Here is a 12,260-nt window from a genome sequence, read left to right as displayed (position 1 = left end):
ACATTGTAGCTTATAATTATTACTACTGAAGTAGATAATTAAATACTAAATGATGAGTTATAGAAAGTGCTTCTAGCAAAGTTGTGTACTCTGTGGTTAGGTGTCGGCAGTGCAATAATGTTCCAGCAACGCTATCAATGTTATTTTGTTGAAAATACTGTTTAAAAGGTGTGCAAGCTGAAGTAATAATAAATGCTTGGTAGTAGATAGTTTTTAAAAAATGTTTTTTTTAATTTTTTTTTAAAAATTTTTTTTAGAATGTATCGACGTTTTGATTTAGTTGATTCAAACTTTATCAGTTATTATAACGTAAAATTAGTAAATCGGATGTTACTTATATCGAGAAAACAATGTAACTTTCATATAGGCCTATGTATATTTATAGAATTATCATAGAGCATTGATAACATATCTGTCTACATCAAACATTATAGTTAAATTCAAATTTTAGTCATGCATTTTGAAGTATCTCAGCTATCCGTCTCATGTGTTGATTTTGTATTAATTTTGAGTCATTTTTCGATATGTTAGTACTAAATTCAACATCTTTATTCGAACTAGATAAACATGTTTACAATTATCAGTTTGTAATTTCAATATTTCAGATAATATGCTATCCATGCTGGATGTTTGCACTACAGTCTTTTGGCAGCTTTCTCTTGGATGTTGATTATGTCAACAGATGTATACATAAAAGTGAAGCATCCGTATGCTGATCTCGAAGAGCGCTGTCATATAGTCAATACATCGGTTGGATAGGACCCACCTTTATCGTCGTGATTACTGCGGTATTACAAGAGAGAAATATGCATTTGAAGAATTGTAAGCTGTTTATCATTTCTGTGTATTTATCATTTTCTATAATCATTTCGTTTGACATGACTAATTACAGAATAATCATAATATACACGAAACAGCAAACGTTTTTATTAAATTACTATTATTTTTTTAAACTTCTATGTTAAAGATTATCATTATTATTATTATTGTTATTATTATTACGTTATTATTATTATTATTATTATTATTATTTAGTATTGTTTATGGTAATGTGATGAGCCAATAAGCTAATATTATTTTTAATATTTCTTTTAAGATATTAATTTGATTTGAGTTTATTTTAAAATCTCTAAACACACAGTGCATTAAAATTTTAAAAAGTTTATTTTGCATACCGTTTGGTGGCAGCATTCAAAATATTACAAATAATGTACCGTACTCGCCCGAATAAGCGCCCGGGCGCTTCAAAATATTCTTTTTGCACTTTCTGAGGGGCGCTTATTCAAACGGGGCGCTTATTCGAACGGGGCTCTTATTATGAAAACAGAGTGGAAATTGAGGGGGCGCTTATGGAAATAGATGAAAATCGAGGGGTTCTTATGAGAACTTATTAAATTCAAGAGGCACATTTTTAATGAAAAACCTATATAAGGACATCAGGATACGGTAATCGTCCAGAGAGCATGGCTTGTCATGTCAAGAATGTTGTGAGTACAGTATTACATAACAGCAGAATAGCAGATGAAATTAGTGGTGGTGTTTAGCTTGTTGACCATCGGACGATTGAGAATAGCAGGACGGCATGATCATTGCAGGTTTTTTTGAAAACTTAGATGAGAATGTGTTAAAGGTGCAAATTGTCGGAAAAGGAGTAGGACTAGGCTGTAGACAAATGTAAGAAGATGAAAGTTGGAAATATATCTGTCCAGGGAGCTCTCATCTGTCCGAGATAAATATCCTCATTTTGATATTGACTAAAGGAGAATGTGATTCCACTCCACACTTCAAATCATGGCTCATGCCAACATCCACAGTCCACAGGGGCGGATCCTGAGTTCTGTCTCTTATACACGGCTGCGAAAGTTGGGCCGATCAAGACAACACTGTCCTACGGGGTCCGGGGGCATGCCCCCGCGAAATGTGTGTGTTCTAAACGCCAGAAAATAACATTTGAGGCGTTCTAGGCTATCATTTTTTCTTTTTGTTTCTTTTTCTTGTTTTTTCTTTCTTTTATACCTCCCAAAAGGGGGGGGGGGTGCCTGGCCGGCCCCCACCTAAATCCGCCCCTGGTCCAAGGATTGATTGGATTATTCGCTTATCCAAACGGGCGCTTATTCGCGCGAGTACGGTACTTGAACAGGGGGCTGAATGTTGACAAAAGCAACGGCTCCTAATGCTTCTATTTTCCAACAGAGCCCAAAATAGCTAGCTTGAAGGTAATTGTTTTTTAAGCGAATCACCTTGGTAATTTATCTAGGCTAGCCTAGCTCTGGGCTTTATCTATGTTCAACAGTTTCGGCTGGGCACCAACGCGATATGATAGGAGGTTTGCTTAAGATTTTTCGCACGCGCCGTAAAACTGAACATGGTGAGGTCATGACTGACTGATAATTAATATTACCTGCATAATTTACTATTTAACAAAATACTTTGCATATTGTAATCATGGGAACAACTGAAACACTGGCGAAGTGAACGGCCGTGCGTGTACAAGATGTATATGCTTTATTTATTGAATCATAAAGAGAACTTTTCAAACATTTGGCCGCAATAAAGTGAAAGTAGGAATAGTGCATTCCCGTCATTCAATCTGTTTTTTGTTTCACTTTCTTCACATCTATGTTCACTTTGTGTACACTTAAGTCTTCCTTACTACTGTAAAATTTCTGTAAGCATTCCTTGCCTCGTTCACCACCTTTGGGCTTGCACATGTTTTTCCATACTCGTTTTTGCATTCCAGGCCATAGGTGTTCAGGTGGCTTGTATCCAACAAATCTGTCATCAACCGGCCTCTCGATAGAAATTCGTGACTTCCCACTTCTGGTTCTACTTTCTTTTACTTGAAAGTTAAACTTAGCTTTCTGGTTTGGTCTTTCTTTGTACAATTTTTTGTTGGATAAATAAGTGAAAGTTTCTTCTATTGGAGGGAATACTATTTTCGGTGGACGAGCATGAGTTTTGCTCGACTCTGTCGAGCACGATATGTTTGGTCTTAAACCATCAACCGGTTTACAGTTATTATTACTTTTGACTACGGTTCCTTCCGGTGCCTTTTGCCTTTCTATACGATCGTTGTGGCTGCTGACTGTGAACCTCCCTGTCGTAAGTTCTTTTTTGTACTGTTCTAAACTCCTTGAAAGTGTATGTTGGTATGATGGAATGAGTTCTTTTCTCAAGTTGTTAATTTCGATTTCGTACCGACGTTGATTCTCACGAGCAACGAAATACCTGTTGTACCAGATAGGTAGCTCGGACGGGGTGTAGGCTGCCATGGATAATCATCTGCAATTGTTTATATAATTATAATTAAAGTAAATATAAGTAAATGTTAAACTAAAATGTTAGAATAACCACCAATAACTTTCCAATTAACTATTAGACCCGTATTTCTAAAATGATGAATCAAAAATATAATGGTAATGGAAGAATATGCAGGTATGGAATTAATTGAATGACGGTGACGAAGATGACGATGATAATCGTAATAACAACAATACGACAAAGACAGAGACGGGCGGCGGAGGTGGAGGTAGCGACGACCGTGATAGGTGACTACGTTGACTATAATGATCATTATCATCATCATTACCATCATCATTATCATCATCATTATCATTATTATCATCATTATAATTGTCATTATCATTATTGCTATTACAATTCATCATTACCATTCTATCATAACATTATGCATAGGCATAAATCAGGGAACAGTTAAATTTCGCATAGGGACTTAGTTGAGAGTCACAGTATTCGTAGGCACAATATTTCGAAGTTCCATGGTCATAGATTTTATTCATTCAAGGTGTTCTTGGCTCTATTACCTTATCCTTTGCATGCCAACGCAAAAGTGGCCTGCAACTGCCTTACGATTTAATACGTAAATAAATACGGGGCTAAAATGGAATGATTTAATACATTTTAATTAAGTATAGGGTCCTTTATGAAATTACAAGAGAATTAGCAAGTTTATGAAAACTTTAAGAAAAACAAAAGAGAAATGAATGCAGGCTTACTTACACGAACATGTATGCCTACAGTAGTTCAGCCTGCAGTAGGTGTGTGTTTCAGATGTGTCCAAAAGGTACATACAATATACAGTAATGTCTAGTGGTGGGTTCGACAAGTGACGTCATACAAATGTGTTATACGTAGTGTCTGTCGTTAGTGAATATAATAATATAATATTAATATATTTTACTCCCCGTTTCCACGCCACCGTGCTTGTTTCATCTATGGTTTGAAGTCATGTGTTAACTTTAGACTTTGCCAGAATACATAAAGTAAATCAACGATATTGACACAGTTTTGGACAAGGTAGTTCAAACAACAATGCTAGTGCCTTAACCACCCCTTGCTATCCACACAACATTCCGGCTGTACCGCGAAACGTTATCAAGTTGCCAACAGTGTCAATAATAACAATGTACTGTAGGATACGTGAAATTTGTTTTTAAATTTATAGGCGTACGTACATTGCTCGGCCCGATAAAATACATGGAACATTCACCCAGTATTTTGCAAAGCGGCTTACACTGACAGTGCCGGTTTTACGAGACAGAAACCCAGTAAGATTATCATCATCATCATCATAATCATTGTAAGGCCAAAAAAATTATGTTTTGCTCAAGCTACTGTAAGTCTATTATTTAATAGACATGATATATATGTTACTGCTATAATCCAACAATATTTTTGTGAGTGTAAATCAAATAAAATGTTCTTTTAATGGTCATAAATCGAGCAACCTTTCAACCTATTGATTTAAATGTAATCGTTTCCTGAAACTCAATATTTGCACTGAATTGCTACTACACGCCTTTACTATAGTAGGCCTCCTGCGTGTAATGCAAATACTGTCATTCAGAGTACATACAATTCATATACATTTTATTGAGGCATATTTCAGGCCCGTATTAGGTGGGGGGGTTATGGTTCGGGAGAACCCCCCTTTTCTAGCAAACCCTCCTCTTTTCTGGCGAAACCCCCTCTTTAAATTCCCAAATATTTCCTCCAACCCAACTAATGCACTGCAGACCCACCCAGACACAGACCTTTTCAAACATATCTGTTTTTATAGCATTATTTAGACCCATAAAGCACAAAAATCCTCTTGCTTTGGGGGTTTCGCCGACCCCACCGGGGCTTCAAATGTGGAACTCACGCCCAGAACCCCCCCCACCCCTTGGAAGAACCTGGCTACGGGCCTGCATATTTGGTATTGCCTCAACATTATATAATAATATTGTTTTATATTATGTATAGGCATATTATTATGTTAATTATAAATATAAACGTTTACACTACACCAGTGTTATATTATTAAATTCGTAGTAGATCCAGTAGTGGATACAGTACAGTGTAGCACATACCCTTCACCCCTACATACACACAATAGAATAGTTCATCAACGAAACAGGCATAGTTCATCAACGAAAAGTTCCCTTATTTCAGTTGTATGAAAAAAGTGTGTTTGTATTTCTCATTCATATGACCAACGCTGAGAGGAAACAGTCGTGTCCAAAATATTCGTCTTTAATAATTGTATGTCGTTCCATTATTTATATACATACATAGGCCTATATATATATATATATATGTATAAATATATATACAGTATATATATATATATATAAATACATATATATATATATATTCTTTTCTGTTTTAAAATAATTAAGGTTATTATGACGAAATTATCATAGATATTCACAACAAACACACCACATCAAATCAAGATATTCAATAAAAATGATCAATATTCACTCTAATAGTAGCATAGTTGAGTTACTATTGGAATGCCAAAACTTCATACACAATTATATACCTAAATGACAATGTATAAGAGTGAGAATTCTTACAGTATTCGATTTGTTTTGAATGAAATCTTCAATTTTGTTAGTAATGTGAGTTGTCGACAGAAAAAAGGAGGGTTATTGTTTTCCTATCTGGTTTATGCTTAATAATAGTGACCCAGTGTACTCTGTATTAACCCATACTTTAATCGCAACCTACACTAAAAAACAAAGTCATAGCAACCCAGGGTCAGGTTTCTATTAGACGTTTTACGGTACAACAGTAGTAAACTTATTCCAAACATTTGTTTTTAGTAAGGACAGGATTGTCGGCATTTTTTTTCTTGGCCTGATTGTGTTTGCATTTCAAAAGCGTCCAAATCATTAATATAATTATTCTTTCTTAAATTTTCTTTGAATTTCTCCTTTCTCTTATCCCGCTTAATACTTATTTTCGTTTTCGTATTATCTGGAAGAGAAGCAATGTCTGTAGTAAAGTTATCATGGGTGTTAGCATTTTGATTGTCTTTTATTTTTGGGCTAATCCTACCATCGTCTCCTTTGTGACCACTACTCTGTCATTTATTTGCGTGTACTTCCTTTTGGAGTAATCGTCACAGGTCGCCGTAGGCTCAGGCGGCTGACATTTTTGGATACGTGGTGAGGAAAGTTGTACTGAAGCCTCCTGTTTATAACGGTCGTTTTTCATAATTATATCCTCAAATAAGAATGATGGATATTTTAGACCACCATTGTTATTACTTGGTAATCGTTTGGGTATCGTTGATTGCACAAGTCTGCCTCTCTTTGTCCGTGATTTGTCCGTTCCTTTCAACGTCAGATGTTTCAATTCCGTTCTAACCGATTCCATATGTGGTTGCACTACCGATCTGCCTGCCATACGTCGCTGCATGTAGCGGTCCGAAGCGTAATCTAAGTACCGTTGCTCATCGCGTATCAAACGGTCCCGAAGTGTTCTCGCTGCACGGAAACATTCAATTTCGTACCGACGTACTTCCATATAATGTTGGTACCATGGTGGCAGTTTCAGTGGCCTGGACGTTCCCATAATGACTTCAACCTCCTTTTCTAGTTTGTAAATAAAAGAAAAACAAATTTACAAAATAAAAAAGAAAACAAATTTACCACATTTGTGATCGAATAATACTAGGTAGTAGTAGGACGGTGTGGTCGGAGAGCTCAACACATTATCCCAGATATAAGGGAAGGCTGTCGGGAGGGTGGTTGGGGCACGTCTTACTTCAATTTTGTAAATATTCCTAGTCATCATTACCTTCAATTCACCTTTTAATACACAGAACGCAGACGGATGAAAGGCAATTAATCTCTTCAGTCATATCCCCAATGTGACTTTAGAGGGAAAAAAAAAAATAAAACAGGTGTGAGAAGAAGTGACATTCAGAATTAAGTCGGTGAGTACCATTTCCAGCCATCTAAGTTGCAATAACCATAACAGGTTTGTCAGTCCATCCATCTGGGAGCTGGAGGCCCTCTCTGGGCTCCCTCACCTTTGTGTTCCTGGACCCACCACCGCAGACACAGCTTTTAATTTTTTCCCCCACTAAGATATACATACCAATGTAGTGTTTCAATAGTCAGAATCTATTTCAAGTTCACACTAATTTAATTAGGATTGCACTATATCTACATTATGCCTAACGAATGTGTCGGAACATGCTAATCAATCTGAATTAAATAGGTACATTTGGCCTACAGATTATAACTGGTTGTTGAACATCAAAAGATACTGGTAACTACCTGAACATATAGTAAAAGGAAAGGCATCAATTTTAAGATATTCACGAAGTCTTCAGGATCTCAATAAAGAATATTTATTAGTAGTAAAACTTCAGGCTTAACACGACTATTCCACTATTTCATGATTACTGAGCACAGTGACTTTGGTTATTCTTTTCTAATAGGAGATTAATAAATCAATCGATCTATCAAATCAATCAATCAATCAATCAATCAATCAATCAATCAACCAACCAAACAACCAACTGCTTGAATTTATAATGTGTACTATTCCACACACAGTCTTGCTCAGCGACGATATAGATCAATATGAAATTTGACGCTTCCGTCCGAGTCTTGTTTTTATTAGACTTAATACAATGTTACATTATACCTATCATGGATCATAACTTGAGGAATCAAGTAGTCCTAACTCCATAAAGTGTTATGCTCGAATACTGTCAGTGGGCTTACCTGAAAACTGAGATTAAAATAATATTTGATATCTGCTTAATCCTACTTCACGAATCAGCTTATAATAATTGTGAAAAATACGACAATACCGCACACTATAGCACTCGGACCACTAACGCATATCACAATAGGTCTACTCTTCTTATTGTTCAAGCTCGAGGATTGTACAGTTTAAACATTTTACAATAATATTATGTAGGCCCTAGGTGAATATTGTATAAACATTCCAAACGCGTATCATACGTTGCCATGGTATATTGGCCTACACTATTCTTTAAGGACAACCTGGGTGCTCATGAGTAATAATTTTACCCGGGTTAATCAACCACTATGCCTTTAATTCTTTCACTTTCGGTATAAATCAAGTATTAGTTAGGTGAAAATAATAGAATATTTAAAAATAGATTGTGTTAAAATTAAATCTTTTGATTTGTTGATGTACAAGGATTAAATAAATTATAAATAAATGAGGAACAAATCAAATATTGATTAACAGCCAACAGGATATCGTGCAAAGATAATAGCCCATATTGCCGAGAAACACAATGTTGGTTTTTTGTTTTATTTTTTGTTTTGTTTTGTTTTTTGTTTTGCAATATTATTATTATATTGATCTAATTGTAATACTGGAATGAAGAGGATGTAGAGTGCATGGGGATCTTGAATGTTGAATAGCTTGTAGTTAAAATAATATAAAATTAATTCTTTTCGAGTCTATAGAGAGGTTTATATTCTATCAGGGAACCGTGAAATTAGGCCTACTGTTCCCTGATTCTATTCAACCATGTCCGCACACATATCCTAAGTTCCGCAAGGTCAGCAGTAGTACATGCTCTAGAAGGGGACAACTGAGAGGATGTTCCATGATGGTTTGAAATTCTGCTCCACAGTCGCATTTTACCGAGCCAGAGATGTTGCCCCATTTACTGATTCGATATAATAATAAACAGGACATTTAGAAGCAGACTGCGTATGATATTAGAAAATTGGTTAGAATTCCTCAGTAACCGTAAAACGTGGACACTTGGTAATAATTCCGCTCAGAACAGCAGCGACTAATTCAGGATTATCCATTAATATTGGACACTTTGTCCAGGAGAAAAAAAAACTTCCTAATTTTTGAGAATTTCAGTTGCCAGAAGATACCCATCTGAAATTTTTCATATGAGCAAAATATGATAAAGGAACGTAAGCACGTTCAATCTAAAACAAGGCAGGGAGGTTTTAAGAGATTTTCTAGTGCAGTCCGGCTAAAGAAACAAAACCTCTCAGAAATGAGGCTGGAAGTAGCCAATGCTTATTGAAAACTACAGACTTACATTATGGCTACGATTAGAATTTAAAGTAGACAAGGCTGAACTTGAAATGAATCTTAAAAAACGTAAATCACTGATTTACGACATAATGGAGAGATGTTTGAGGATTTCTAGAGGGGTGCAGGTAAAGAACACAACGAACCTCTCCGAAACGAGGCTGTAAGCAGTCTGAGTCTAAATTTTTATATCCAAAACTAAAGACTTAAAATAGGCCTACAAAATTTAAAGTAGACAAGGCTTATCTTTAAATGACTTAATTAATTAATTAATTATTGTATTAATTATTATAAAAAGTGATCAAGTTCCTCTCACGTGTATGAGTGTGTGTACAGTGAGGTCACGATATTTATGCGATACAGGCTATTACAGCAAATCGGAGAATGAATACCTAAATTATATTACTTTAAATGTTATTAAATTTTTAATATGAGCCAATAAATAAATAGAGAGCCACAAAAAACACATTGCCTACCAATAAATGAAGCCAGCCAATAAGCATCTTGGTGGAGCACAAAACGTAAGGTAACTATGAAGCAAATTGGTTACCGGTCTCTACATACATTATAGAGGCTAAGGCTTACAAGATTGAAGGCTGGTTGATGGCCAATAAACCATAGAGTACAGTTAGACTATCATCTACCGAGGCCAGTCGCATGATCCTAATCGATATAAGACCTAGTAATCAATATATTGAATATGGGAACAATGGGGGAACTTTTAAGGTCATTCGTGATTTGATAGCTTGGGATTACTACAAAAGATACCTTTTCTTTTCGATGCAATATATTCGCTCATTGTTTGCCTAATATGTCCCTGACCATTCATTATTGAAGTTAAATGTTTTTTACAATGGGATGAATACTGTTAACATTGGATAAACAAATGACTGTATTAAACCTACTTTGTCAAGTAATGATGAACAAGCTATTGATTCGATATCGAATCATCAATTCTCTTAATACTTATCGTTCATATTATATTTTTCCGTTTTATCTATTTATTTTAAAAATCATTTTAATTATTTTCAACTAAAATAAGGAATCTGTGAACTAATTAATTTATGACAGAACGGGCACACATCGAGGTGTATTCTTTTAAAAGATCCTACACATCAATATATTCAATTCAGATTTTATGGGTCCTCGTCGCAGCCACATCACTCATACAATAAGCAGCAAAACAAATTAGTATGTAAATACAGATGGAAATTAAATATATATTTCACAAAAACAAGAGTGAACTTTTAAGAGGTAAAAAGTACAAATGACATAATAAAATAACTATAAACCTTATACCAGGCTCCAGAGGAAACAATGTATGTTGTATTGGAGGAAGAAAATGCTTTATGTTGACTTTTCTACGGCACAAAAAGCATTGACGAAATACTCGGAAACGGTTAATGAGATAGGCTTACAGATGTTTGAATAGTAGTGTATTAAAAACTGTGGGGGAAAGGGGGCGTAATCACCACTTTTTTCCAACTATTGTCCCCCGTTTTTAAATATTCAAAAATCTGTATCTCGTTAACCGTTCTCGAGTTTTTCGTCAAATATGCTTTTTTTGTCTTAGAAAAATCAGATGTACAACATATACAAATATTTTCTTCCTCCAAGCCTGGCTTTAAGCATTTCATAATGACAGTGGCGGCATAGACCAAGAGCGAAAACAATAAGGGATAATGATATAAATATCGATGTGTTCTATATTGTGTTAGACGTTTGCCTGACATTAACCATTCCTATTAACCATTCCTATTATTATAGGGTGATCGTTGTATGCATAATACCTTTTGGTGTTTTTTTAATACTTTTGTTGTAATATAATCTGGTGTGCAATGTCCTCTGCAAATCAATAAAAATGCTTGTTGACAGTTGTGTATTATTGATTTAAAAAAAAATATTACCTTTTTAAAAACGTTATTGCTCATTTACTTTTTTGCTACTTTATATCTGATTGCCTGCTTCTAACATGCCTGAACTGAGTTTCAGGCATACCAAAATGTTTCTTTTTAGATATTTTAAAGACACTTGACAAATTCTGAATGTGCCGTCTAAGAAGAAATGCTAGCATACGGGCATTTTTTCAAAATTGACAAATGAAAAAAAAAAATATTCTGTGGAATGCCTCTGAAAACTGCCTCACCAATGGCTCTTGTAAGCTCCTTGGTTGAAACCTCCTTTCAGCAAATTAAAAAAAAAAAAAAAAGTCCGTCCTAGAGCTGTCTCTTATACACATCTAGATGTGTATAAGAGACAGTCCGTCTGCAGATATTGGGATTCCTTCCAGTGGATGCTTAGTTTATTTTGTCATTCTGATCGGATTTTCTCTACTGTTCCGTTTTAATTTTAATTTTAAATTGTTTTGCATTATATGGCCGTTTGCTGTTTTATGGGTTTTTCCCATTTGCCTTTCAAACTTATATATATATGTATATATATATATTGTTGATTAAGGCATCTGCATAAACAGCAGAATTGTCCCGGCTATATTTTTAGACTCCCTCTTCAATCTTCAGTGGTGCAGTCTTATAGAGCGAATTCTCATCCAGTTGTATGAGAAAGTGCTGCTGGTTGGAAATAAATACGCGACCTCTCGCTGTGGAGAGTAGTGAAGACAATGTTTTGACATTCTAATTCATTTTTCTTTACTACAATGATGTAAAAAAACGAACTTGCAAATCTGTATTTATTGTTTTAAGAGCTGATTTTAATAAAACAAGAGTTGTTTTTAATAAATAAATATTAAATATCTTGAGCTTTGCAATGATGACAATCTCGGATGTAGTGAAGAGTCCTTCACAGCCTGTTGGCCCACACTTTGAACATCTTCACAAGGAGTTATTAGTTTACCGATTCCCTTCGGAATTTTGATGTATTTTACTGCAAACTGAAATAACAGCTATGTAAATGTCACCTCT

At 35.1% G+C, this 12,260-nt stretch overlaps 2 protein-coding genes across 4 annotated transcripts; both read right to left on the bottom strand.

The window, feature by feature from the left end:
• Nucleotides 1–2,482: 2,482 nt before the first annotated feature.
• Nucleotides 2,483–5,043, bottom strand: LOC117124759. The gene is made up of 2 exons (XM_033271080.1): nucleotides 4,021–5,043; nucleotides 2,483–3,282 (listed from the first exon to the last, which is right to left on the bottom strand). The coding sequence occupies exon 2, from the start codon at nucleotides 3,270–3,272 to the stop codon at nucleotides 2,586–2,588; it is 687 nt and encodes a 228-aa protein (XP_033126971.1). The 5' UTR covers nucleotides 3,273–3,282; nucleotides 4,021–5,043; the 3' UTR covers nucleotides 2,483–2,585.
• Nucleotides 5,044–5,206: 163 nt separating this feature from the next.
• On the bottom strand, nucleotides 5,207–9,966 carry LOC117124767. Of its 3 annotated transcripts, none has more exons than XM_033271087.1 (2): nucleotides 9,816–9,966; nucleotides 5,207–6,884 (listed from the first exon to the last, which is right to left on the bottom strand). In XM_033271087.1, the coding sequence occupies exon 2, from the start codon at nucleotides 6,862–6,864 to the stop codon at nucleotides 6,325–6,327; it is 540 nt and encodes a 179-aa protein (XP_033126978.1). In that variant the 5' UTR covers nucleotides 6,865–6,884; nucleotides 9,816–9,966; the 3' UTR covers nucleotides 5,207–6,324. The 3 variants fall into 3 exon arrangements, with proteins under 3 accessions (XP_033126978.1, XP_033126980.1, XP_033126981.1); XM_033271089.1 differs by lacking the exon at nucleotides 9,816–9,966 and adding an exon at nucleotides 8,028–8,169; XM_033271090.1 differs by lacking the exon at nucleotides 9,816–9,966 and adding an exon at nucleotides 7,090–7,155.
• Nucleotides 9,967–12,260: the final 2,294 nt, after the last annotated feature.

This window comes from Anneissia japonica, unplaced genomic scaffold (genome assembly GCF_011630105.1).
Source record: "Anneissia japonica isolate Jap-2015-1 unplaced genomic scaffold, ASM1163010v1 scaffold1764_len714935_cov166, whole genome shotgun sequence".
In the NCBI taxonomy this organism is placed as follows: domain Eukaryota; kingdom Metazoa; phylum Echinodermata; class Crinoidea; order Comatulida; family Comatulidae; genus Anneissia; species Anneissia japonica.
This window is presented reverse-complemented; position numbering and strand designations above follow the sequence as displayed.

Bases quoted from the DNA above. Each gene is read 5' to 3' on its own strand.
- LOC117124759 (XM_033271080.1), bottom strand. From the start codon at position 3,272: ATGGCAGCCTACACCCCGTCCGAGCTACCTATCTGGTACAACAGGTAT.
- LOC117124767 (XM_033271087.1), bottom strand. From the start codon at position 6,864: ATGGGAACGTCCAGGCCACTGAAACTGCCACCATGGTACCAACATTAT.